The sequence below is a fragment of the Dermochelys coriacea genome, chromosome 10 (genome assembly GCF_009764565.3).
Source record: "Dermochelys coriacea isolate rDerCor1 chromosome 10, rDerCor1.pri.v4, whole genome shotgun sequence".
NCBI classification, from domain to species: Eukaryota; Metazoa; Chordata; order Testudines; family Dermochelyidae; genus Dermochelys; species Dermochelys coriacea.
Window position 1 is genome coordinate 37,473,854 of NC_050077.1, and position 25,178 is coordinate 37,499,031.

Sequence of the window (25,178 nt, forward strand, 5' to 3'; positions counted from 1 at the left end):
CCTGTATAGGAGCCAAGACTTTCCAACTGATTAGCTTGAACAACTAGCTCACGAAAGAGTCCAAATATAGCCATTTACACCAATTAGGGATCTGACCCGTAGAGTTCCTTAAACTACTATGGAGAAGTTCCTGTATTTTTAATCTGCCCATTGTTCCTTTCCCATTTAGTCTTCAGATTTTTAGGTAGACCTGTTACTTCAAGTTATGTTGTTGTGTTTAGTTTTGCTATCATTATTTAAAAAAATAGCAATGACATTATAGGCTTCCTTCTGGTTTTTCAAACCCTGGTGTAAATCAGGAGCAACTCAGATGAGATCAGCCAGTCAAATTCTCGCCTATTTCCATTGATGTAAATCTACAGTAATGGCTGTGTAAACCAGCTGAGTTGGATTAGATTTGTAGTGGTTTAGTCAAGAGCAGATTTGAGCCCACTGGAATAATTCAGGATGGGTAAAGCCAGTATCAGCGAGATCAGAAGCAGCACTGAGCAGTTCTCCAAAAACAGTTAAAAATAATGTGAAGTTCACTCCTTGCACAAGATCTCAAAAGTCCACTAAAGCCCTGAAAATAGGCTCTGCACAGGGGTGAATTTTGCCCATAAGGCATAAACATCATAAAGTTCTGACCCAGGTCACCCTTGTCAGAAAGTCAGCCCAAAAAGGGAAGGGAGAGAAATGGAAAAACCTAGCATAAATGTCTTTGTCATAAAAGCTGCCAGAGTGTGGCTCCATGCTTCCCTAAATAAAAAGGGAGAGTGAAGTGAAGCAGGAAAAGACCGGTAAACCTTGGGCACCGTGAGCCCAGATGAGGTGGGCAGGGCAAGCTGGGGTAGAGGACAGCACTCACTCCCCTTTGCTGGGGAATTAGCTTCGTGCTGAGCTGCTTTTATCAGTGACAAATTTGGAGCCGGCAGCACAAAGGCCAGAATAAAAGGGAGCAGGGCGGAAAGGGAGAGAGCAGCAGAATCCAGGGTCCATTTGTGTTTCTGGTTTTCTTCCTTTTTTCTTGTGGAAGTTGGCACGGGGAGGTTGGTGTTTTGTTTTGTTTCTTTCTCTCCCATCCCTCTGGCAACCAACAAACAAAGAGAGCTTCATTGACTGCTTGCCCTGTCCCAGGGGAAATGGAGCCAAGCTGGACAGAGAATCTGCAAGAGGGGAAGAAAGGAAGAAAGATGGGCTCAGAAAAACACAACCTAAGCAAAATGTGCGGAGAGAGACAAATTGAGCTGTTCAAAGGACGGTGGTAGGAGAAAGGAATGAAGAGGGGGCTGCTTTGGGAAATCCTTGGGGATCAAAGACATTGGGGAGAAAAGTTCCAGAACTGCTCTGCTCTCCATGCAAAGCTGGGGCTTCCAGCAATAGGCATAAAAAGGCTGGCTAAAAAACACCCTGTGCTGTGCCAAAGACCTGGAATGATGCTGCATGTCCACAAAGAACACCTCCCCGGCCACGTCCCAGCAGCACAATGCCCCCCACGGGCAGGAGGTGGAGTGTGTTCAGGTTATTCAGGGAAACATCTTCCTGCAGCAGAGCAGCCTCCTACACTGCAGGTGTGCTGTGGGGTAGGGAGATGGAATGTGTTTGAACGTACCTATCTGTTGCTGGACTCTGTTGTTTCCTGTTGTCTCCATACCCACAGCCTTGGTGTTACCTTGGACTCCAATCTCCTTCTCCTCCTACATCCCTCAGATCTGCAGCACACCTCCTGCATGATCCTGCTGTGATTTCACCACCTTTCCCTTTGCAGCTCTTCTCCCTTGGACTGCTGCAACTCCCTTCTCTGCAGCTCTGTTTCCCAGAGCTCCAGGGCCTGGTACGGGCAGAACTGCATTGCTCCTGCCTCCTCACACCTACGAGGAAGCTTGAGCCCAACCCATGCCACAGACAGTTCCGCTGACTTCCTGTCTGCATCAGAATACAGGTCAAAAGGATTCTACATGGTCCAAGTTCATCCCTGGAGTAACACCCTCAACTTCAGTGGAATTACATGAGTTTGGCACAATGTGTTCTAACTCCCTCTTTGGAACTTTCTCCAGCCCATCCTAAGGGACATGGGACCAGAATCTCAGCTGGTGTAAATCAGTGTAGTTTTGTTGGCTTTGATGGAGCTATGCTGATTATATCAGCTGAAGATCTGGCCTCTCTGGGCCTCTCTCCCAGCTCCTCTATTTAGCTAGCATCAGCCTCATTCTCACAATCTGGCTATTGGTGGTACAAGAACCTTCTCCTTTGCTGCTCCTACTACCCAGGACACCTTGCCTCTAATACTCCACTGTCCATCTCAAATCTAAGCTGAGAACACATTTTCTCCCTTGCCCATGGTTATTATTTAATATTCTCATTATGTTATCCTAAGAGACCCAGTCAGAATCCATTATGCTAGAAGCTGTGCAAACACATACAAAGACAGTCCCTGTCTGAAGAGCTTAAAATCTGTGCCTCTCGATTTCTCTCGGCCACTGCTGTTATTTATTATTAGCTCTACAGTTTTATTATCCACAGCTGCTGTAAATCAACAGAGCTCAGCTGAAGTCAGAGGAGCTCCATCAACTGAGGATCTGGCTCAAAAGCTCTAGAGAGTTTGCAGAGTCAGTCTCTCTGAAATCTGCTGTATGAAATTATATTGCCTTTTATTGGTCTTTGCCCCAAGTAGGTGATTCACTGTTAATGCCAGCGTACAGTGCTGCAGGTGAGAGATGCAAACTTCCCCTAGCCTCTCCTTCCCTCCGGTTGTGATGGTTTTGCTTGTACGGGGTTTGTTTGAAACTACTCAGCTCTTAGTTTGCTCTGTTCCTTCTCTGCAGACTGTGATTCGTACTGCAAGCCAGCCAAAGGCAACTACAAGATTAATATGAAAAAATACTGCAAGAAGGATTATGGTAAGCTGGTCTTCCTGCCTGAAGTCAACTTCGCAGGGAAGAAGAGTGAGGAAATGGGCCAGTGGACACCTGCAGCCATGCCTTGGATGGGCAAACCCAGTCCTGGGATGGGAACAGAATTAGACTGTCCCACCCTGATCTGTCGGAGCATCTCACCCTGCCCTAAGTGGGTCATGCTCTTCTGGACTGACAGGGGAATTCAGTCTGTGTTCACTCCATCCAAGCTTCCCCCACCCTCTGTTCTGCTCCTGTTGGGCCTCAATCTAGCGAGAGATCCAGCTGCTCACAGGGAGGCATCCAAGGTCAGCAATGACTAAAGGTCATTGCCATCTGGTGGTAGTTCGATGGCACATGGTGATCTCTGGCCAATGGCGGACTGGTGTCCACATCCCCTATCTTTCCTCAGCTAACCCTCACTCTCACTGTAAGAGATGGCAATCAGCACCCTAGTTGGTAGAGATGCTAAAAATTAAAGGCTATCTTGTCCAATGGCTTGAATATGCACTTGCGGGCAGGAATCTGAGAATTTGGTGTTTTAATTATCTGATTTGCACCTGCAGTCAGAAATTCTGGGCTACAATTACTCAGATTTAATTTAATTTAATGGAGGGGGCCAATTTTCCAGACACTTCAAGGGAAGCCATCTTCCCCAAATTCACCCCAAATACACATGGAGTCTAGGTGACCCGCTCACTCCTTGAGGCCGTCCGTCTAGAACAGTGCTGAAGTGCACCGATGAGGGGGTACTGGAAGCTAGTGCTGCCACTGCCCGTCTGGTACCTGCCATGGAGGCAAAGTGAGACCTTCAGTCTCTGGTGCTGTCAGTCTGGCCCTTTCCACCAGCATGACATTCATTAAAGCAAACTTTTTAAACCATTCCATGCCCTCTCCCCCTCCGTCCCTCCCTGCCTGCCAGATACCTTACAAAGAACATTTTCTCCATACTCTTGTTGTCTGCGGGGTCTTGGGAGAAAGCTGATGTGAATCACTACTGTGAGGCCAGGCTGGGCGGATGCTGACTGCACGTTGTTAATCACTGTGACACAGGGCCATTCACACTTGGGTGTGGAGGGAGGTTCGCTGGAGAGAGCTGTTTGATTGATCTTCCACAGGAACCCTTGGCTCCAGCCGAAAAGATGGTTTTGGCAAGTGGAGAGCAAAAGAAATGGCTGTCAGATGGCTCTGAGTCAGGGGGTAGGGGAGGAGGCTGGAGTGAATGTGAGCTTGGAGAGAGAAGAGCTCACCAGAACTAGCCCTTCCATTCAGCTAGACTTTCTTGCAACTTTAACCCATTTACGTTTCTCAGGACTTTCAGTGGAAGGGTTCCAAGTAGCCACCTGTGCCATATGTGCCCATAATAGACTCATGGGAGCTTGTAGATCCCCCATAAAAGGAATTCTAAATGTGGGTCATTTCAGTGTCGAAAAATTCAAAATTGTGTTTGCCGGCAAATATCTATTGAGCCACAAAACTCTAATTTCCAGGTACTTTCCAGCTATTTCTTTTATGGTGACCCCTGATTTTCCTTTTCAATCCCCTGATTTAGTTGGGGATTGGTCCTGCTTAGAGCAGGGGGTTGGACTAGATGACCTCCTGAGATCCCTTCCAACCCTGATATTCTATGATTCAATGATTCCTGAGCTGCTCTTTGTACCTATGGACCCCATATGAGCACCTCACAGGTAGGCATGACTTTATCCTCACAACATCCTGAGAGGCAGGGAAACATCATTCTCCCCATGGAGAACTGAGGCACAGAGAGATTGTAAGTGACTGGCTCCAGGTCACCTAAGGACTCAGTGACAGAGCTAGAAACTGAGTGCACATCTTCTGAGTCACAGGCTACAAACACCCAGTACCACCCGTAACCCATCCAGCCAGGCATCTGCTACAACTGCTTGTCAGGAGTCCTGTCACAGGGTCATGGTTGGGGAGGTCTGAGGCGTTTCAAGTTAATGTGGCCTCGTTCTGAAACCTGACACAGGTTTTAACCCAACATAACTCTATTGACCTCAATAAAATTAACCCCAATTAACACCAGTGTCAGTGAAGGGAGAATCAGACCTTCCAGCTCTTTTTGCTGCCCTTTGTCTTCCAGGGCCAAATCACTGCCTTTCCACTTTGGTTTCCCCACCGTTCTGCCCCTTCCTCATGTACCTGGCCTGAGATGAAATCATGTTTGGCCAGCAAAACTCAGAACCATATAACAGTCCCAAAGCAGGGTGAATGTCACTGACTAGCAAAAAGAAAAGGAGTACTTGTGGCACCTTAGAGACTAACAAATTTATTAGAGCATAAGCTTTTGTGAGCTACAGCTCACTTCATCGGATGCATTTGGTGGAAAAAACAGAGGAGATATTTATATATACACACACACACACACAGAGAACATGAAACAATGCGTTTATCATACACACTGTAAGGAGAGTGATCACTTAAGATAAGCCATCACCAGCAGTGGGGGGGGGGGGAGGGAGGAGGAAAACCTTTCATGGTGACAAGCAAAGTAGGCTAATTCCAGCAGTTAACAAGAATCCTAACTGCTGGAATTAGCCTACCTTGCTTGTCACCATGAAAGGTTTCCCCCCCCCCCCCCGCTGCTGGTGATGGCTTATCTTAAGTGATCACTCTCCTTACAGTGTGTATGATAAACCCATTGTTTCATGTTCTCTGTGTGTGTGTGTGTATATAAATCTCTCCTCTGTTTTTTCCACCAAATGCATCCGATGAAGTGAGCTGTAGCTCACGAAAGCTTATGCTCTAATAAATTTGTTAGTCTCTAAGGTGCCACAAGTACTCCTTTTCTTTTTGCGAATACAGACTAACACGGCTGCTACTCTGAAAACTGACTAGCAATGTGTGTCTGAAAAGGAAAATTAAGCAACATCTTGTCCTCCTGCAATGCAGGTAGAATTTGGAGGCTCAGCAGGCTCTGAAGGCTGCCTTTTCTGAGCACTCAGCAGCCTCAGTCATCCTCTGGACCACAGAAGCTGTGCCCTGGGAGCCTGTTGCTTTAAGAAGCATGGGGATAGCTGTGCTAAGTAAGGCTGGTCAAAAAATGCTAATTATTTTTCGCTGGCAATTTTGGAAAATTGGTATGAGGTTGGGGGACATTACGTTTTCCATGTTTCCATTTTCCTTGTGGAATTGGTCTGTCGAGAAGCTGCAGTGAAACAGGACAGAGTGTTTTCTTAAAGGGTGGGTGGTTCCTCCGTCAGAGCAGAAACAATCCCACAAAGATTGAGCCATGCAAATGTGCCTGTTGCCAGAACAAGGGGATGGGGTGGGGGAGTGGTGGAAGAAGAGTATAGGCTGACCAAATAGCAAGTGTGAAAAATCGGGACAGAGGGTGGGGGGTAATAGGAGCCTATATAAGAAAAAAAAAACAAATATCAGGACTGTCCCTATAAAATTGGGACATCTGGTCACCCTAAAAGAGTATCATCACTGACTCTTGCTCCACTCTGAACATCTCTCTTTGTCTCTCCCCCAGTTGTCCAAGTGAATGTCTTAGACATGGAGACAGTGGCCAACTGGGCTAAGTTCACTGTCAATGTCCTCTCAGTCTACAAGTGTCGCGACGAGCGCGTGAAGCGTGGTGATAACTTCCTGTGGATCCACATGAAAGACCTGGCCTGCAAGTGCCCCAAGATCCAAATCAGCAGAAAATACCTTGTCATGGGGATGAGCGAAAACCCCACTGACCATCCAGGACTAATGGCAGACAAGAACAGCCTGGTTATCCAGTGGCGGGATGCCTGGACCCGGCGCCTGCGGAAATTGCAGCGGCGGGAGAAGAAGGGGAAGTGTTTGAAACCATGATGGGTTTTTTGTCTGTCCCTTACTAAAGTCCCTGCCCTATGCGCACTCTTCAGACTGTTCCCCAGAGACTTTGTATATATATATAGCGAGAACAGACTCTCCTGTCTATAGTGTATATTTGCGATGGGTTCCTTTGTGTGCGTGAGGGCCCGGGTGTGCCTGGGGGTGTGTGTGTCCTTAATGTTGATTAAAAGTAACACAGTAAGGATAAGCCTTTAAAGAGGAGTGAAGTGCAGGATGAGCCCAGTGTTACTAGGTCTGAAGTTGCTCAGAGGATATAAGCAAAAGGCCTCTCCATCTGGGCCCCTCTCCTGTGGGTGTCTCTCAATGTTGCTGATCTCTCTTCCCTTTTGGTGATGAGCTCCATGCCCTGCTTGCTCCCAGTGTCCTAGCACAAGTCCTCAGCTCTTCGCTTGGCCATGGTACACCTAAGTTTGGAGAAGTCTAAGCTCTTCAGTCCCCTTCCCATCCGTAGCAACTGAGACTGACCTGGTGTCAGTTCATGGATTATGAGGCAAGAAGAGACCACTGTGATCATCTCATTTGCCCTCCTGAATAGCACAGGCCAGAGAACATCCCTGATGTAACTTCCCCCATTCCCATCTTCTACCTTATTTCAGGTCTCCCTGAAGGGAAAGCAAAAGCATTGGACATAGAGGGTCAGATTCTTCTGTCATATATACTGGTATAGATAAGGAATAAGTGCATGGCTTGTTAATGGATTTCCATATGCATCCAGTATGAGAGTTCCATGAAAAACCAAAGGGTCTGATTTGCCAGTTACACCATGTTTATGCTGATACACCACCACTGATTTCACTGGCGTGACACAGTGAGAATCAGGCCTTTTGGGTTTATTCAGCGACTGCTGTCATGGACCAGCCCCCACCTACAGACTGGTCTTAGCCAAGGTCACTGCCAAAAGCCCTCTTATATCCTCTCAGAAAATGTGTATGTTTGTGGGGGAAGAGCCTCAGCTGGGTGAAAATCAGCCAATTTGTATCAGCTGAGGATCTGGCTCCACATGCATAAGTCAGCTGTGGGCCTGATTCTGCCCTGCTTTTCAACTGGCGTAGTTATTTTCATCTGGGTTAAAGGAATGTGAATTGCTGCCATTTGGACTTGGACAGTTTTTTGCAGAGGTGTAAATGGGGGCAGAAGGTGAAATCCCAGGAAGATTGAGTCCTCAGGGTGTTTTTGTGCTTCCCCAGCCCTCTGAGTCTCAAGGGGCAGGATTGATAAAGCAAAGCTAATGCATTGTTGGTTATGGTGAGAAGCTCTAGTTCACCAGGGCAAGGGAATTGTATTCCCTTGACACAGGCACATTCCAAATGGGCACAGAGTGGGCCTGGGTGGCTGTTGGATTGGATCTACTCAGAGGGCAGGAAATGGCGCAGCAAGATAACAGAGCAGCCTGGAAACAGAGTGTGGCGGGATAATCCTTGTAAACCAATTGTCATGGGCACCTGTGGCTCAGGGAGGCATTACGCTGCAGAGCAGTTTAAGACTGAGGCTCATTGGCAGAGCTGTGTGAGGGCCCAGGCCTGGCACAGGGACCATTGCAGGTTAAGATACTGGCAGAATTGTGTAGTAGCTCAGGAATGGAAGAGTGTGTTTTGAGGCCAGACTGAGGTGATCTGCATAGTGATGCAGGACTGAACACCAGGAGGTGCTTTGGGGCATGGTTAAGGTACATTAGTAGAGCTGGCTGAAGGCCCAGAATGGGCTTAGCTAAGCTCTTTGAGGTCAGGAATGTCATGCGCTGAAGGCCCATGAATGCTGGCAGAACAAGGTGTTGATGAAAATCAAAGTTCCATAGCTGTGGGAGGACCAGAGACAGACTAGCAAATGGTCACATGAGGTGTGCTAGCTGGACTAGTTTGCCCAGTGGCTGCCTTTGTTGTTCTCACAGCAGACAGCACTAGCAGGTGCACCCTTGTGTTTGCATTAGTACATGGAGCAGAGTGGAAATGCACATTCCTGACACCTAGTCACTACTCATGTTATTTACATTCAGCCTCCATCATGGGATGGTCTTTGAATCACAATCCAGTCGTCCCCTCCCCACCCCCCACCCCCCGGCCAGGCCCCAGCAGTTAATGTCACCTGGGACCATACATGTGAGGCCATGTTTTCTTACAATGCCAATACCTGACTAATTATTTAAATCAATTGCAAAAAAAACCACCCTTTTCTCCAGAGGGCCTGTGAGTTCACACTGCAGCCTGATTCTCCTCTCATACCAATTTTACACCAGTGCAATTTGCTTGATTTGAGTGCAGTTACTCCTCATTTACCCTGGTGTACGTGTGATCAGGACCAGACCCACAGTGTGCTGTGTCACACATATTTTGCACACTCACTGAACACCAAAGCCCTGATGCTGATCTCATTTACACCCATGTAATTCCAGAGCAACACCATTAAAGGCACCTGAGCTATCCTGGATTTACACTGATGTAACTGACTTCTGGAGTTGACACCCCTACCCCCACCCCTCCAAAAAAACCCACAGCCCATCACAAGCCATTGCTGTGCTAGGAACTGTCATTTCCTAACTAATTTACACCATGGGGCAAACTCAGGCCTGGTATAAGAAGTTGCAATGCCATTTTTGACTATGCTTAGGGAAGAAGCTGTACAGTGGTTTATTATTGTAGGGTTACAAATAAAGCCCATTTTGTTTATGGTCCTACTATGTATGCTAGCAGAACAACACTCTGGCAATCTTCAGGGCTCATTTTTGGTCTCTGAGCCATACCAATGCCCCCTCCATCCCGTGTCAATCCCCTTACCTACTGCTGCCACATGCAAAGGGGCACCTAGAGCCTGACAGCAGCATAAGCTAGCGTGACAGCTGCCTAGCCTACTCCAATGAGGGGTGGGAGGCTGAGACCTGTCTCCCAGAATGTGGCTCATGAGACACTGGAATACTGGCTAGGGCATGGTGGAGCGGCGTGAATGCCCAACACCTGGTTACTAACCTGTGGGATGGCAATGATATGGGGGGCAGGGCTCCCAGAGTTGCACTGAATGTAGGAATTGACATAATGGCCACAGGCGCCTTGACAAGTAACAGACTTGTGTGTCACTAACACAGTTGTGACACTGGCCCATTTGTAGCATAGTAACTGCTCGTCCCTCGGGTCACCTGCGTTGATGTAGCTGCTTGGCAGGGCTTTGAGCAAACTCGTTCGCTTCTGTCGTTAAATGTTACAGGTACTTTCTGTTTAAAATGTTTCTGTGAATTACAGCCACACAGTGAGAACAAACGTCATGTCCTCTTCCACTCCACATGCAGCCCCTGTGCTCTCAGGTGTGGGGGAAAGGGCCCAGCTAGCACAAGGGTGGTGCACAATCTGTTCAGGTGCCAGGTGATGGGGAAAATGCACAGAGCACCCATTCCCTGCTTTAGCTTAATGTGACTCTACCTTCCCGTCGCTCCGGTGTCTGTGAGCCACAGGACCTGGTCCACCCCTGCCTTACCCTGTGTGTAGTCAGTTACACTAGTGCAACGTGGTCATGCAACATGTTACCAAGTAATGGGCCAGACCCTCAGCTGCTGCAGCCTATCATAACTCCACGGAGGGCAATAGAAGCACTTCTACTTTACACCAGCTGAGGAGCTGGCCCAGGAGTGGGAGTGCTTGACACCCCTTTGCAGCACACAGGGTGCAGGGTAGGGGAGAATTAGGCCCACAGGCCTCTGCAGCAGTGTGATGGGCCCTGGTCAACTCCCATTGAAGCCTAAAGAGGCTTGTTTTGCTGGCTTCTTTGGGCACAGTCGCCATCACTTTTGCTGTCCCTAGTTTCTTGGGAATAGGGGAGATGGGGTGTGTGTATGTGTGTCCGTGTGTGCGCGCATGTGTGCTGCTGTTCCTGTTCTGCAACAAAAACCCTCTCAAAGCAAACAGGAAACTGTACAACTATCATAGTAACTGCTTAACTCCCAAGCTGCTAGGCACAAACCAAGAGAAGGGTGGTTTTTTTGTGGGGAGGTTTTGCATGGTCACTGAGAATGGCTGCTCCTGAGTGAACATGCTGCAGAGAATTTCTCACTTTCTCATGCACTAAATACCACTTGGTCTGCACCTTTTGGGGGAGGAAACTCACCCCACATAGAGTTGCGGCACAAGTGCATCTTAAATCGCACCTACACCCTGAGTGGGGCTGCAGGGGCACAGAAGCTGCCTGCTGACCATCTGTACAAGGGGTAGATTTCACTGCTGTAGCTTATGAACCTTGGGTGCCCAGACTGCAGCCTGAGGGTCAAATCCAACCCAGCCCAGCCTAAAACAAAGCTCACTGCTGCTCTCTCTGTGCCAGGTGAGGACAAAACTGTAGGGTTTGACAGCTGGTGAACTCAGACCACAAGGCATTTTGCATCATATTCCTTTACTGAGCAGGTAAATGCTATGGTTGACATTTGCAAAGCTGGCTAGGGGAGCTGGATGCTTCTCTAATTAAAGAGGCACATTTACAGCCCTTAGGCTGCTTAGAGACTCTCAGCCTATGCCTGTGTGCCTTTACTTTGTATTTAAACATACAACCATATAAGGGCAGATTCAGGACAATTTTTGGTGTTTTGGCAAGTTGCCCTTGAATGTTGCAATGTTTGGGCACCCAGGTATGACATGGGCCAAGCCCGCTGCAGGAAACACCATCTCCCAGTCCCTCTTCTTAGGCCAGCTTTGGACCTCTAGGTTATAACATGTATGTCTTGTCAATAGTTTCCAATATGCAACAGAGCAAAAGAATTGGAGGGAGGCTGTGGACCAGGCCATCTCCATGAAATAATGTTGAATATGTAAAAAAAAATAACAACCAATGTTATGGAACATAGTGTAACATATATAAGATATGTACTTTTTCTTTTTTATTATTATTGTTTTTAATAACACGAGTCTAATGTGTATTGCCTGCCTAAATCAGTGTTTTCTTTCCCTGAGACTGCAGTTTGCATTTGGCTTTTGATGCTAAACTGCTGATGACACCTCATCCCCTACCCCGGTCATGGTTTCAGCTGCTTCTTAATTGCACCAGTAAGGCCCACTTGGAAGCATGCCTCGCCCAGAGCACAAGACAGGTGCTCAGCACAGCGGGGGTAAATGTGCTTATTTACATCAGCTGAAGATCTGTGATTTTGCGGGGTGGGAGGCACTGAGACCCAGACTGGATTCCAAAGGAGGAGGTTCAAGGGATCCCATCAAGATCAAAACAAAGGGCCCTGATTCTGAGCTCACTTAGAAGGAAATTCACCCCTGTGCATGCAGCCCTGGGCCTGTGTATGCTGGTTGCGTCCCACTTGCTGTGAGTGGTGCCTAGACTTTGGACTGGTGTTTTGTACAGGGGTGAAGGTCACTCTTACCCCCATTTTACTCTAGTGCAACCCCATTGGCTTCAGTAACTGGACATGGGTGTATGAGTGAAACAAAATCAGGCACTGGGGCCAACTCTGCTGGCAACGATTGGTGCAGCACCATGGCAATCACTGGACTTGGGGCAGTTTGCACCAGTAGAAAATGTGTCACCATAGTTTTAAAATTGCCTGTAGCTTTGTTACTAGTGCCACCTTTGCTTATGAAAAATGCCTGGGCAGCTCCTCAGCTGGTGTAGATCAGCATTGCTGCACGGAATTAGAACAACATGCCACAGCTGAGGAGCTGTCTCGGACCTCTGAAAGTGGTACGGCAAAAAGCCCATTTCTCTTCACTTGGTGGAGCTTAAAGAAAGGCTGGTCAGTAAACACACAGAAAACGGCCATTGAGGCGAGTCGATGATACGAGTAGGGGATGGAGCATGCACACGCTTACTGGTCACGCTTATATTAAGGGTCCACTTACAAATAGTTTATATAAGGTGGATAAATAATTAACAGATGCTATAAGCATGTGACAGATATGAGTGGTCTGTGTGACAGCAGGTTATGAACAAATCAGGAGGCAGTGTTACAGATGATTATATGTAATCTATTGACCTGTTGGATTGTATAACAATCTGTAATAAATGATGGACTATTTATTAAATCATCTATTAACATTTTATTAACCCTTTATAAGCTATTTAGAAACGGACTCTGAAAATAGAGGGTGCCACTGACTAGCAGGCATATTAACCTCAATAATTTAGCTTCCCTGAGCAAATTTTCTCACTTTTGTCACTTCTTGACCCTTCTTCCAGTCCATATTAAATGCCACTTCTTCCATACTAAGCCCTGGCATACCTCGCCTCTGGCTGCTGAGAACTGCCATTTACGGCTAGCTCTGAAGGTGGTTTTAATCCATGACAGACTTTGCCTCTAACTCTGGAGTTACCAGATTTCCTTAATAGCCTTGTGAGGATTTAATCAAAAATTCAACCCTGAAATTCTAAGTGCATCACATCCACTCTTCTCCTGGTTCTAAAGGGCCTAGCAGGCTGGGGACAAGTCAGGCGTGGTTTGTTGCATGCAGCCCGATGATTGAGTATTCTTTGGTTAATCTAAATCTAATCACATCGATATGTGTTTTACTTTTAAGTCCTGAAGCACAGCTCTGTGGAGCTGGAAAGCTTGTCTCTCTCGCCAACAGAAGTTGGTCCAATGAAAAGTATCACCTCTCCCACCTGGCTGCTCTAATAGCCAGGGCCAACACAGCTACAACAACACTGCAAATATACTTTTAGTCTAAACTGTCTGCCTGTCTATCCTCACCAGCATTTTTAATGCATCTCTTGGCACCAGAGCTACAGTTAAGGATTTTTCTGAAATTCATAGAGTTTAAGGCCAAAGGGCCCACCAGTTCATTCAGTCTGACCTCCTGTTTGTCACAAGCCACCAACACAACCCACTCACCTGCCCACTAAAGCCAACAATCAAAATAAGACCAAAGTATTACAGCCCTCAGGAGACGAGACTGTTCTGTGCCACAGGCAGAGAACAAAAGGGACTGAGGTGCACCAGTGCCTGAGGCCCAGCAGGGCAGATATACCCAGATAATCCTAGCAAGTGACCTGCATAAATGGCTCTATGCTCTTTTGGTCTTTAACTTCAGTCACTGTTAGAACTGATTTATGGTCTTCCTTCTGCTTTTCCCTGACCCTCACTGTCTCCTGCCCACTGGAAGTGAAACTGATGGTTCCTTTTGGGGGAAAGCAGCTCTTGCATTTTGCTCCATAACCAGACATAGGACTTACTCTGATTCCCTCTGGGCCTTTGTTCCACATCTGGAGCCATTTGATCAAGAACACTGTGCCCTGCTGCCAGAGAAGCATTGCTCTGGCTGCAGACACGATGAGATAGTATATCCACGTGTGCCACTGTCACCACACCCATCACTTACTTTGCTGCCCACTGATCACTGTGCCCCACAGCTCCAGGCACAGGAAAGTCAGAGACGCTGATGGACAGTGAGCCAGCCTGACCCTCCCTGACATCTTGAAGGAAGTTAGTGAACTAAGGCTAGGACTTCCCAAAGAGACTAAGGGAGTTAGGCACCCAATTCCCATTGGAATTCAGTGAGATCTGGGTGCTTAATTCCTTTGAAATCCCAGTCTGTGCTCATAACACTTACCGTATACCATGGCACCCTCTAGCCCTCCATGCATTGGCAGCAACAAAAGACTGTTATCCTAATTGTGTAGTAGCCACTAGAGGGTGATGCAACAGGCACAATGCAAGTGTGTTATACATGCACATTGTTGTATAAAGTGTGCTGGAGACAATGTATTTGCTTTGCTTGCAGCGTTGCTGGGGGTGTGTGTTTTGGCAGGTTTTTCAATTAATGTTGCATCTTCCCAATGAAGGTACAACTCTCTTCAGGCAGTTCTATGGCCACCTAACCTCTCCTCCTGCCCCAGATCCCTTTGGCTTGGTCAAGTCACACACAGCAAGGGAAGGCCAGGTGCCAAAAGGAGGGAGGTTTCCTGCATCAGGCCAAGTGTACAGGAAACATGAGGAAACCATTAATTGATTGGCTGGCCTGCCCTGTGTTTTTGTAAGGAACAGTTAAAGACAGGGAATGGCTGGGGTCAGAGGAGTGACCATCTGGTGAAACCCATTGGCTTCCTTCGGTGCAGGTTTTCCCACTATTGAGTTAAAAGAATGAGTTAAGAAAGAAAGAAAGAAAAAGAAAAGAAAGAAAAGAAAGAAAGAAAGAAAGAAAGAAAGAAAGAAAGAAAGAAAGAAATGTCAGGATATCCACCATCCCAAGATAGGACTCTACCTCATGGCCCAGCTCTGACCCTGGCCACTCCCAGGCTAGCTACTACTTCCTGCTCTTGGCTAGGACCTGGGGAGAGCATCTGTCTGTAAATATCACTGCTGACATTCCGAGCGGGGCAGTGCAGGGATGCTCTGCTCTGGGAGACAGGGATGAGATCACAGGGGGGTGCAGACATAGCCAGGAATTTCCTGTGATGGCTACAGGAAAGGAGGTGTTGGCTGTGGCTAGTATTAGATTGGGCACCGTGCTCTTGGAGTTCACTTGGATAGATTCAGCAACGCTAGAACTCTCCTCCCCCTCCACCCTCCGTGTGGTGTTGTTTATTATTTGTATTACTGTATTGCCAGGAGCCCCAGTCATGGACAGGCCCTATTGTGGTAGGTGCTGGGATCCTCCATGAGCTCACTGGGAAACGGTTTTTCGAATCCTGCAAATATTTTCGAGAATTCAACCTTTTTCTCCTTCTCAAATCAGAACGAAAAGTCTAAATCTTGAAAATATCCAGGAGCTGAAACACTGATTTATTTCTTTTGTTTTGGGGAATCAAAATGTTTCCTTTTCATCCCAACCTTCTGTAGATCCAACCCCTAGCTGGGGTTGAGACAGTGAACTGGATTCAGTTATTTAATCTGCTAAAGATTCCTTCTGTGACTGTGGGCAAATTCACTTAGTGTGTCTCTGCTTCAGTTCCCATTTGTACAATGGTGTCAATAATTCTGTCTTGTCAGTTAGACTCTAAACTCTTTGGGACAGAGACTGTCTCCTCCTCTGCCTATGTGCAGCCAGCACCATGAGGCCCTTACCTCAAGCAAGGTGCCACAGTAGTTCAAATAGTAAATCTGGTGGAATTTACTGACATCCAAACTGCAGAAAACATTTGCTCCAGGAACCTCAAAGTGCTTTACAAGTGTTAATTCATTAAGCCTTACAGCACTACTTATGAGGTATGTTATTACTGCTAGCTTAAAGCGGAGAGATGGGCATCAATTTGGGAAACTGAGGTTCCTAACATTATAAAAGAAGCTGGCAATAGAACAAGAAAATGTCTAATCACCAGGACCCACCAGCTGCCTGAACTGGCTAGCACTGGGAGAGTTCACCCAGGTTAGACACATTGAGATGTTACTGGGTTGTTTTAGATGGAAGTGGACCGCTGGAGGGTGGAGAGGATGTGATCTCCCTGTTTATTTCATCCTGAATTTCCCTACCGAAGGCCCATTCCTGACTGGAGTAAAAGGAGAATCAAGTCCTTATGTTCATTTTCTCCCCTGGGACTTATTTTTAAGAGTCTGATTCTGAAAGCTATTGAGCACTTTGGGGAGCTGCAAAGTCACTTAGTATCTTTCTCTGAAGCCCTCAGCATTATGCAAGATCAGGCCCTAATGGAGTAACAAACCACAAAGCATTTGCAAAAGTAAGCCCTCTGTTTATACAACAAACGGTCCATACACGACATTAAAATAAATGGTTTGTGCTTCCATCTCAGACAAATCCCATTTCCCAGAAACGCCAAAGAGCAGAACTTTCTGTTGTCATAATAAATACTGCCCACTCCATTCCCCTGCCCCAAGAGCCCACGCAATGTGAAATGAGATGGCTGGGGTTTATTAGGAGTACAGCACATTGGGCAGACGGTTCATAGACACAGCACTTGGACAAAGACACGTCATCTATGAAAAACAAGAGACGAAGACAGAGTTGATCATAAAAAATGGTTACCTATCTTTTTGTAACTGTTGTTCTTTGAGATGTGTTGCTCATGTCCAGTCTATGCTAGGTGTGTTTGCCCCCACGTGCACAGTTATTGGACATTTTTGCCTTAGCGGTATCTGTTGGGTCAGCTGTGGTGCCCCCTTGAGGGCCATGCTCATGCATTGGTATGTTAGGCACTGCTGACCCTACACCATCTCAATTCATTCTAGGAGGACGGGTCATGGCAGAACAGGGTGGAGCACAGTCCCTGACATGCAGGTAAAGGGGCTTGAGGCCCTTGAGGAACCTGGCAGTCATATCCTGGGCAAAAACCAATCTGCTCTAGAGTGGCGGACGGAAGGCTGAAATAGTGGCCAAGTGGACCTTGATAGATGAAAGGGACAGGCTTTGGAGCTTGAGATGCAGAAGGTAGTCCAGGATCAACTGCAGTGAGGCCCACGCAGGCCAAATATCTTTATCCAAGGTCCAACAAGCAAATCGCTTCCATTTGGCCAGGTAGGTTGCTCTGGTGGAGGGCTTTCTGCTGCCCAACAGGACCTGCTGGGCTGCAACTGAGCACTCCTGCTCCTCCACATTTAACCAAGCAGCAGCCAAGCCATCAGATGCAGTGCTGCCAGGCTTGGATGCAAAAGACTGCCATGGTTTGGGGACAGCAAGTCCAGCCTGAGCAGCAGCTATAACAGAGCAGCCACTGAGAGGTCCAGCAGCATTCTGAACCAGTGCTGGTGCGGCCACCCCAGCGCTATGATCACCTTCACCCTGTCCTGCTTGATTTTCATGAGGACTCTGTGAATTAGCAGCACTGGAGGGAAGGCATACAACAGAGCCCCTGACCACAGGAGCTGAAAAGTGTCTGACAGGGAGCCTCTGTTGATCCCCGAACTGAGCAGAAAACGTGGCATTTTCAGTTCTGCCTGGACGTGAACAGGTCTACCTGGGTAGTTCTCCACCTCTGGAAGATGAAGCTGACCCCCACTTCCAGATGCAGGGACCATTCATGGCAAGACAAGAAGGTCGTGCTGAGGTGATCTGCCAAAGTGTTCCTTGCCCCGGGGAGGTGAGTGGCTATGAGATGGATGCCGTGTTGTATGTAGTAGGTCCAGAGCCTGAGGGCTTCCTGGCAAAGCGAAGAGGATCTGGCCCAGCTTGTTGATAGAGAACAAAGCTTCTGTATTGTCCATCAGGACCTGAACAGAGCCGTGAAGGGGACTCCTTCCAACACCGATGCAGGATTCTGCCACCAGGTGAGTGACGATAGTACATGATCCAGGACCCTGACCACACGGTCCATGCTCTGTCTGTTGGGGATGCAGACCGACACCAGCCACACATGTAGAGGCCTGAGGTGCAGCCATGAATGACGGACCACATAAGTGCAGGCCACCATGTGGCCCAACAATTGTAGGCACGTGGGAGCGGTGGTAAGAGGCTGGGCTTGCATGCATGAGATGAGGTCTGCCATGGCTTGGAACTGAGCATCAGGCAGGAAGGAGTAGAGTCGAGGACCGCTCCAATGAACTCTATGCATTGTACCATGATTAAGGTAGACTTTTGCTCATTTATTAACAGGCCCAGGTTGCAACAGGTGGAACAAATCAGATTGAGATTCATAGATTCATACATATTAAGGTCAGAAGGGACCATTATGATATTGTGCTCCTGCACAATGCAGGCCACAGAATCTCACCCACTCACTCCTGCGATAAACCAATCACCTATGTCTGAGCTATTGAAGTCTTTAAACCATGATTTGAGGACTTCAAGGAGCAGAGAATCCTCCAGCAAGTGTCCCGTGCCCCATGCTACAGAGGAAGGCGAAAAACCTCCAGGGCCTCTTCCAATCTGCCCTGGAGGAAAATTCTTTCCCGACCCCAAATATGGAGATCAGCTGAACCCTGAGCATATGGGCAAGATTCACCAGCCAGACACCCAGGAAAGAATTTTCTGTAGTAACTCAGATCCCACCCCATCTAACATCCCATCACAGGCCATTGGGCCTATTTACCATGAATAGTTAAATATCAATTAATTGCCAAAATCATGTTATCCCATCATACCATCTCTTCCATAAACTTAACAAATTTAATCTTAAAGCCAGATAGGTCTTTTGCCCCCACTGCTTCCCTTGGAAAGTTATTCCAAAACTTCACTCCTCTGATGGTTAGAAACCTTTGTCTAATTTCAAGTCTAAACTTCCCGATGACCAGTTTATATCCATTTGTTCTTGTGTCCACATTGGTACTGAGCTTAAATAATTCCTCTCCCGCTCCGGTATTTATCCCTCTGATATATTTATAGTGAGAAATCATATCTCCCCTCAACCTTCTTTTGGTTAAACTTAAAAAGCCAAGCTCCTCGAGTCTCCTTTCATAAGACAGGTTTTCCATTCCTCGGATCATCCTAATAGCCCTTCTCTGTACCTGTTCCAGTTTGAATTCACCCTTCTTAAACATGGGAGACCAGAACTGCACACAGTATTCCAGGTGAGGTCTCACCAGTGCCTTGTATAACGGTACTAAAACCTCCTTATCTCGACTGGAAATACCTCACTTGATGCACCCCAAAACTGCATTAGCTTTTCTCGCAGCCATATAACATTAGCGGCTCATAGTCATCCTATGATCAGCCAATACTCCAAGGTCCTTCTCCTCCTTCGTTACTTCTAATTGATGCGTCCCCAGTTTATAACTAAAATTCTTGTTATTAATCCCTAAATGTATGACCTTATACTTCTCACTATTAAATTTCATCCTATTACTATTACTCCAGTTTACAAAGTCATCCAGATCTTCCTGTATGATATCCCGGTCTCTTTCTAAATTGGCAATACCTCCCAGCTTTGTATCATCCACAAACTTTAATAGCACACTCCCACTTTTTGTGCCGAGGTCAGTAATAAAAAGATTAAATAAGACTGGTCCCAAAACCGATCCCTGAGGAACTCCACTGATAACCTCCCTCCAGCCTGACAGTTCACCTTTCAGTTGGACTCGCTGTAGTCTCCCTGTTAACCAATTCCTTATCCACCTTTCAATTTTCATATTGATCCCCATCTTTTCCAAATTAACTAATAATTCCCCATGTGGCACAGTATCAAACGTCTTACTGAAATCTAGGTAAATTAGATCCACTGTGTTTCCTTTGTCTAAAAAATCTGTTACTTTCTCAAAGAAGGAGATCAGGTTGGTTTGGCACGATCTACCTTTTGTAAAACCATGTTGTATTTTGTCCCATTTACCATAGACCTCAATGTCCTTAACTACTTTCTCCTTCAACATTTTTTCCAAGACCTTGCATACTACAGATGTCAAACTAACAGGCCTGTAGTTACCCAGATCACTTTTTTTCCCTTTCTTAAAAATAGGAACTATGTTAGCAATTCTCCAATCATACGGTACAACCCCTGAGTTTATAGATTGATTAAAAATTCTTGCTAATGGGATTGCAATTTCATGTGCCAGTTCCTTTAATATTCTTGAATGAAGATTATCTGAGCCCCCCGATTTAGTCCCATTAAGCTGTTTCAGTTTCGCTTCTACCTCAGATATGGTAATATCTACCTCCATATCCTCATTCCATTTGTCATGCTACCATTATCCCTAAGATCCTCATTAGCCTTATTAAAGACTGAGGCAAAGTATTTGTTTAGATATTGGGCCATGCCTAGATTTCTCTTAATCTCCACTCCATCCTCAGTGTTTATCGGTCCCACTTCTTCTTTCTTTGTTTTCTTCTTATTTATATGGCTATAGAACCTTTTACTATTGGTTTTAATTCCCTTCGCAAGGTCCAACTCTACATGGCTTTTGGTCTTTCTCACTTTATCCCTACATGTTCTGACCTCAATAAGGTAGCTTTCCTTGCTGATCCCTCCCATCTTCCACTCCCTGTATGCTTTCTGCTTTTTCTTAATCACCTCTCTGAGATGCTTGCTCATCCAGCTTGGTCTACAACTCCTGCCTATGAATTTTTTCCCCTTTCTTGGGATGCAGGCTTTGATAGCTTCTGCAGTTTTGACTTGAAGTAATCCCAGGCCTCCTCTGCCTTTAGATCCATAAATTCTTCATCCAATCCACTTCCCTAATTTCCTTAATTTTTGAAAGTCAGCCCTTTTGAAATAAAAAAACCTAGTCAAAGATTTATTTTTGTTAATCCTTTCGTTCAGTTTGAACTGAATTAGCTCATGATCACTTGAACCAAGATTGTCCCCTACAATCATTTCTTCTATGAGGTCCTCACTACTCACCAAAACTAAATCTAAAATGACATCTCCTCTAGTCGGTTCAGCAACTACTTGATAATGGAATCCATCAGCTATCGCATTTAGGAAAATCTGAGCCCTATTATTATCACTAGCACTCATCCTCCAGTCTATATCTGGGAAGTTAAAGTGTCCCATGATCACACAGTTTCCATGTCTGGCTATGTAGACTCCCTCCTCAGGCCCTACGCTACCAGCACTCCCAGCTATCTTCCAGACACCACTGACTTCCTGAGGAAACTACAATCCACCGGTGATCTTCCTAAAAACACCATCCTAGCCACTATGGATGTAGAAGCCCTCTACACCAATATTCCACACAAAGATGGACTACAAGCCATGAGGAACAGTATCCCCGATAATGTCATGGCTAACCTGGTGGCTGAACTTTGTGACTTTGTCCTCACCCATAACTATTTCACATTAGGGGACAATGTATATCTTCAAATCAGTGGCACTGCGATGGCTACCCGCATGGACCCACAGTATGCCAACATTTTTATGGCTGACTTAGAACAACGCTTCCTCAGCTCTTGTTCCCTAATGCCCCTACTCTACTTGCACTACATTGATGACATCTTCATCATCTGGACCCATGGAAAAGAAGCCCTTCAGGAATTCCACCATGATTTCAACAATTTCCATCCCACCATCAACCTCAGCCTGAACCAGTCCACACAAGAGATCCACTTCCTGGACACTACGGTGCTAATAAGCAATGGTCACATAAACACCACCCTATATCGGAAACCTACTGACCGCTATTCCTACCTACCTGCCTCTAGCTTTCATCCAGATCACACCACACGATCCATTGTCTACAGCCAAGCTCTACAATATAACCGCGTTGGCTCCAACCCCTCAGACAGAGGCAAACACCTACAAGATCTCTATCATGCATTCTTACAATTACAATACCCACCTGCTGAAGTGAAGAAACAGATTGACAGAGCCAGAAGAGTACCCAGAAGTCACCTACTACAGGACAGGCCCAACAAAGAAAATAACAGAACGCCACTGCCCATCACCTTCAGCCCCCAACTAAAACCTCTCCAACGCATCATCAAGGATCTACAACCTATTCTGAAGGACGACCCATCACTCTCACTGATCTTGGGAGACAGGCCAGTCCTTGCTTACAGACAGCCCCCCAACCTGAAGCAAATACTCACCAGCAACTACACACCACACAACAGAACCACTAACCCAGGAACCTATCCTTGCAACAAAGCCCGTTGCCAACTCTGTTCACATATCTATTCAGGGGACACCATCATAGGGCCTAATCACATCAGCCACACTATCAGAGGCTCGTTCACCTGCGCATCTACCAATGTGATATATGCCATCATGTGCCAGCAATGCCCCTCTGCCATGTACATTGGTCACACTGGACAGTCTCTACGTAAAAGAATAAATGAACACAAATCAGACGTCAAGAATTATAACATTCAAAAACCAGTCGGAGAACACTTCAATCTCTCTGGTCACACGATTACAGACCTGAGAGTGGCTATCCTTCAACAAAAAAACTTCAAAAACAGACTCCAACGAGAGACTGCTGAATTGGAATTAATTTGCAAACTGGATACAATTAACTTTGGTTTGAACAGAGACTGGGAGTGGATGAGTCATTACATAAAGTAAAACTATTTCCCCATGTTATTTCTCCCCCCACCCCACCCCCCACTGTTCCTCAGAAGTTCTTGTTAACTGCTGGAAATGGCCCACCTTGACTATCACCACAAAAGGTTTTCCTCCCCCACCCCCACCCCCGCTGGTAATAGCTCATCTTAAGTGATCACTCTCCTTACAGTGTGTATGATAAAACCCATTGTTTCATGTTCTCTGTGTGTGTATATAAATCTCCCCACTGTATTTTCCACCAAATGCATCCAATGAAGTGAGCTGTAGCTCATGAAAGCTTATGCTCAAATAAATTTGTTAGTCTCTAAGGTGCCACAAGTACTCCTTTTCTTTTTTGCGAATACAGACTAACATGGCTGCTACTCTGAAAACAGTTTCCATTAGTATTTAATTCATTAAAAACTTTAAAGAGGGCTCTATCCATATCCAAATTAGATCCCGGTGGTCTATAGCACACCCCAAGCACATCCCAGGTGAGGGTCTAGTAGTTTTCTTCCCCAATGTGATTTTTGCCCAGACGGACTCTGTCTTATCCATTCCACCGCTTCTTATTTCTTTACATTCTACTTCATCATTGATATACAATGCTACTCCACCACCTTTACCTTTGTTTCTGTCTTTCCCAAACAGCACATACCCTTCAATACCTGTAGTCCAGTCATGACTACTATTCCACCATGTTTCTGTTATCCCTATAATATCTGGTTTCACTTCCTGCACCTGTAGCTCCAGTTCCTCCATTTTGTTACCTAGGCTCCTCGCATTGGTGTACAAACATCTTAATTTTTGCTGTTTGGCCTTGCTCACATTCTGTACCCGATTAGGCACAGTCATTCTACAGCCAGTATGAGCTATGAGCTATTAGACTGGTATCCACGCTGTCCTTCCTCCTTATGTCCATTCTTCTACCCACAGCTGTATCCTTTGTTTTCTTCCCTCTCAATGCTAAAATCTGGCGTGGAGATTACCTGGACATCTCCCAACCATCTCCCCCAAATTCCTAGTTTAAAGCTCTCTTAATCAGTTGTGTCAGCCTCCATCCTAGAAGTCTATTTCCTTCCCTACTCAGATGAAGTCCATCCCGAGAGAACTGTTCTCTGTCCATGAACGCCTCCCAGTGGCCATATATCCCAAAGCCATCCTTATAGCATCACTGCCTAAACTATCTGTTGATCATCATAATCTTGTCACACTTTTGTTGCCCTTCTCTAGGAACAGGAAGGATCCCACTAAAGATCACCTGAGCCTCGATTTCCTTAAGCGTCTTCCTCAGCCTAGCATAGTCTCCCTTGATATGTTCCAGCGAGAATCTACCGGTATCATTTGTTCCCACATGAAGGATAATTAGGGGATTCTTTCCTGCTCCCTTTAGGATCCTTTTCAACCTCAGGTCTATATCCCGTATCTTAGCACCTGGAAGACAGCACACCCTTCTATTCTCTGGATCAGCCCTGGTTACAGGCCTGTCTATTCTTCTCAGTAAAGAGTCCCCGATCACGTAGACCTGCCTTTTCCTGGTGACTGTGCTATTCTCCAGTCTATCCCGTTCCCTCTGGCTGCAAGTTCTTTCCATTCCTATTCTCCCTTGTAATCCTCTTCAACCCATCCTGTATCCTCCTGGGGCTCATATTTGGTGTAGTCTCCATATACTCTTCCCCTTTTCCTATAGGACTAGCTGCTCTTCTCTTCTTCCTTGCCCTTCCACCTTCAGTGATGACCTGCTGAGCCCCTTCTTCATTTTCCAACTCTGCAAAACTGTTCTTGAGCTCTATTTCTCCTTCACTAGCCCGTCTTTTCCTCTGGCTGGTTCTCTTAGTCACATGCTTTCACTGTCCACTTTCCTCACCCAGCTGTCTCCCCTCAGAGTGCTTCAGTCCTGCTTCTATCTGCAAGTCTGAGCTTATCCCTTCAGCTGCCTCATGTCTTTGCTCTATAATCCGCTCAAACCCCCTTCTAAACTCAACCAGACTTTCCACCTGCATCTCCAATTCTCAAATCTTTTCCTGCATCAGCTCTATCAGACGGCATTTCATGCAGACAAAACTCTTACCAGATGGCCCCTCCAGGATCAAGTACATACCTCAGCTTCCACATCCAGTCATCTTCATTGTGGCTTCCACCACATGGGTCACTCCCACTGCTGCCTCTGTATCTGTCATAGCCTTCCCTCCTAAATCCTGTTAGTCTGGGAAACACAAACCACCACCACCCACAGCAAAAACAAACCCCAAACGAGCACCACAATACGAACTCCCCTTTCAAACTCCCCTGTTTACAGCTCTGTTTGCTGGCTCCTGTGCCGCTGCAGCTGTCCCACTTGATCCCAGGACCGACCTTTTATTAGCCAGTCGTCAAGGTTCAGGTACGTTTGAACATCCCAGTGCCTCATGTAAGTTGCCACTAACACTACGTACTGTGTGAACACTTGTGGGGCTGATGAGAGACCAAATGGCATTGTAGTGAATTGGAAATGGCAATATAAAACGAAGGAAGCGCCTGTGCCCTGGGAAAATGGAAATATGGAACTACACATCCTTCAAGTTGAGGGCAGCATACTAGTTTCCTGAATCCAGGGAGAAAAGGAGTACCCGTGGCACCTTAGAGACTAACAAATTTATTAGAGCATAAACTTTCGTGAGCTACAGCTCACTTCAT

The 25,178-nt window shown here is 46.4% G+C and overlaps 1 protein-coding gene across 1 annotated transcript in view; it reads left to right on the forward strand.

The window, feature by feature from the left end:
* The window catches only part of NTN3 (netrin 3), an 86,865-nt gene extending 74,149 nt beyond the window's left edge, over positions 1–12,716 (forward strand). The window contains exons 6-7 of the mRNA XM_038420796.2: positions 2,805–2,879; positions 6,373–12,716. Coding sequence (XP_038276724.1) covers positions 2,805–2,879; positions 6,373–6,701 — 404 coding nt within the window. The 3' untranslated portion in view covers positions 6,702–12,716. The remainder of the gene's footprint in view (positions 1–2,804; positions 2,880–6,372) is intronic.
* Positions 12,717–25,178: the final 12,462 nt, after the last annotated feature.